Below are 1,219 nucleotides of genomic sequence, written 5' to 3' on the forward strand. Positions count from 1 at the left end.
ATCTGCACAGGGGCAGTTCGATGGCCGTGCCCAGGACCCACGTGAGTGCCCCGTCCCACGGCCCTGGCAGTCTTGGGGCAGAGGGGTCTGGGGGACAGGAGAGACGGGCGCTGGGCAGCGATGCCTGGGCGATGCTTGCGGGGCAATGGCTGAGTGCTGCCTTCCATCTCAGGCACCGGCAGGGACTATCTCTTCAACAGCGTGACCGGGGCGCGGCGCTGGATCTGAGAGGCTTGACCTGGCGAGGGATTTCCCGTGACCCACAGCTCCCCGTGGGCTGTGCTGGGCAGAGCACCAGGCACCAGCAGACAGCCGGCGCGGCCCTCGGGGGATCCCAGGCCGGGGGATCCCAGAAGGGATTCCCTCCTCCATGGCCAAACTTGCTGCCCACCGGGTGCAGCCAGCCCCTGAGCCGCCCCAGCCAGCGTGGACCCAATAAACGATGGCAGAGATTGCACCCACAGCCGTGATTGCCGTAGGGAGTGCCATGGCTGAGCAGCCCTGCTGGTGGCTGTCCTGTTGTGGTGGTTATTAGCACCGTCTCCAACCAGGAACGTGGGTGGCACAACCCAGGACCAGGATGGCGGTTATGGCAACATATGCCCTGGGCTGGGGTTGGCACTGTGAAAAACACACTGAGGGCTTTGGCGGGGTCTGCCCTCGTCACGGCAGCATCTCCGTAGCTTCTGGATGTGACCCAGCTGGGGGCAAGAAAACTCAGTCATGGGTGATTTTGAGAAACTTTTGCCCAAACGTCCCATGTCCCCCTCAAGCTCTCCTTTGCTCCAGCACTCCCAGGCACCATCAGGTGGGATGAGCAGCCTGGCAGCGGAGGGGCCATGTTTCTTAATTGGGAGGAAAAGTGAATTAGCGTGTGCACAGGTAAGTGCGACATGCTGCAGGAGAGTTCGCAGGGCCTGGCCAAGGGCGGGAGGGCTTTGAAGGAGTCAGTCAGCGCTGGGGAGGTGGGAAACCGGTTATTTGAATTTCAAAGGAGTGCGCCACGGGGATGTCAGCCTGGCAGCTCCCAGGGAAATGAAGCGGGATTAAGAGGAAAGAGGGTAATTTGGGGAGTAAGCAGCTAAAGGGGAGGAAGGGGAGGGCGGGAGCCGGCCGGGAAATTTGGCAGCGAAGCGGGGGGTCACCCCTGCGACTCTGCCCGGGGGTGGGTCCCCCGAGCCCGCGGGAACCGGGACCGCTGGGGCACCGAGCCTTTTTA

General features: G+C 62.8%; 1 protein-coding gene across 1 annotated transcript in view; it reads left to right on the forward strand.

Annotated features, from left to right (window-relative positions):
• The window catches only part of CDHR4 (cadherin-related family member 4), a gene marked incomplete at its 5' end in the record, with an annotated part of 5,658 nt that extends 5,188 nt beyond the window's left edge, over positions 1 to 470 (forward strand). The window contains 1 exon segment of the mRNA XM_009881311.1: positions 11 to 470. Within this exon segment, the coding sequence (XP_009879613.1) occupies positions 11 to 470 (460 nt within the window).
• Between the last annotated feature and the right edge of the window lie 749 nt (positions 471 to 1,219).

The sequence above is a fragment of the Charadrius vociferus genome, unplaced genomic scaffold, assembly GCF_000708025.1.
Source record: "Charadrius vociferus isolate BGI_N301 unplaced genomic scaffold, ASM70802v2 scaffold550, whole genome shotgun sequence".
NCBI classification, from domain to species: domain Eukaryota; kingdom Metazoa; phylum Chordata; class Aves; order Charadriiformes; family Charadriidae; genus Charadrius; species Charadrius vociferus.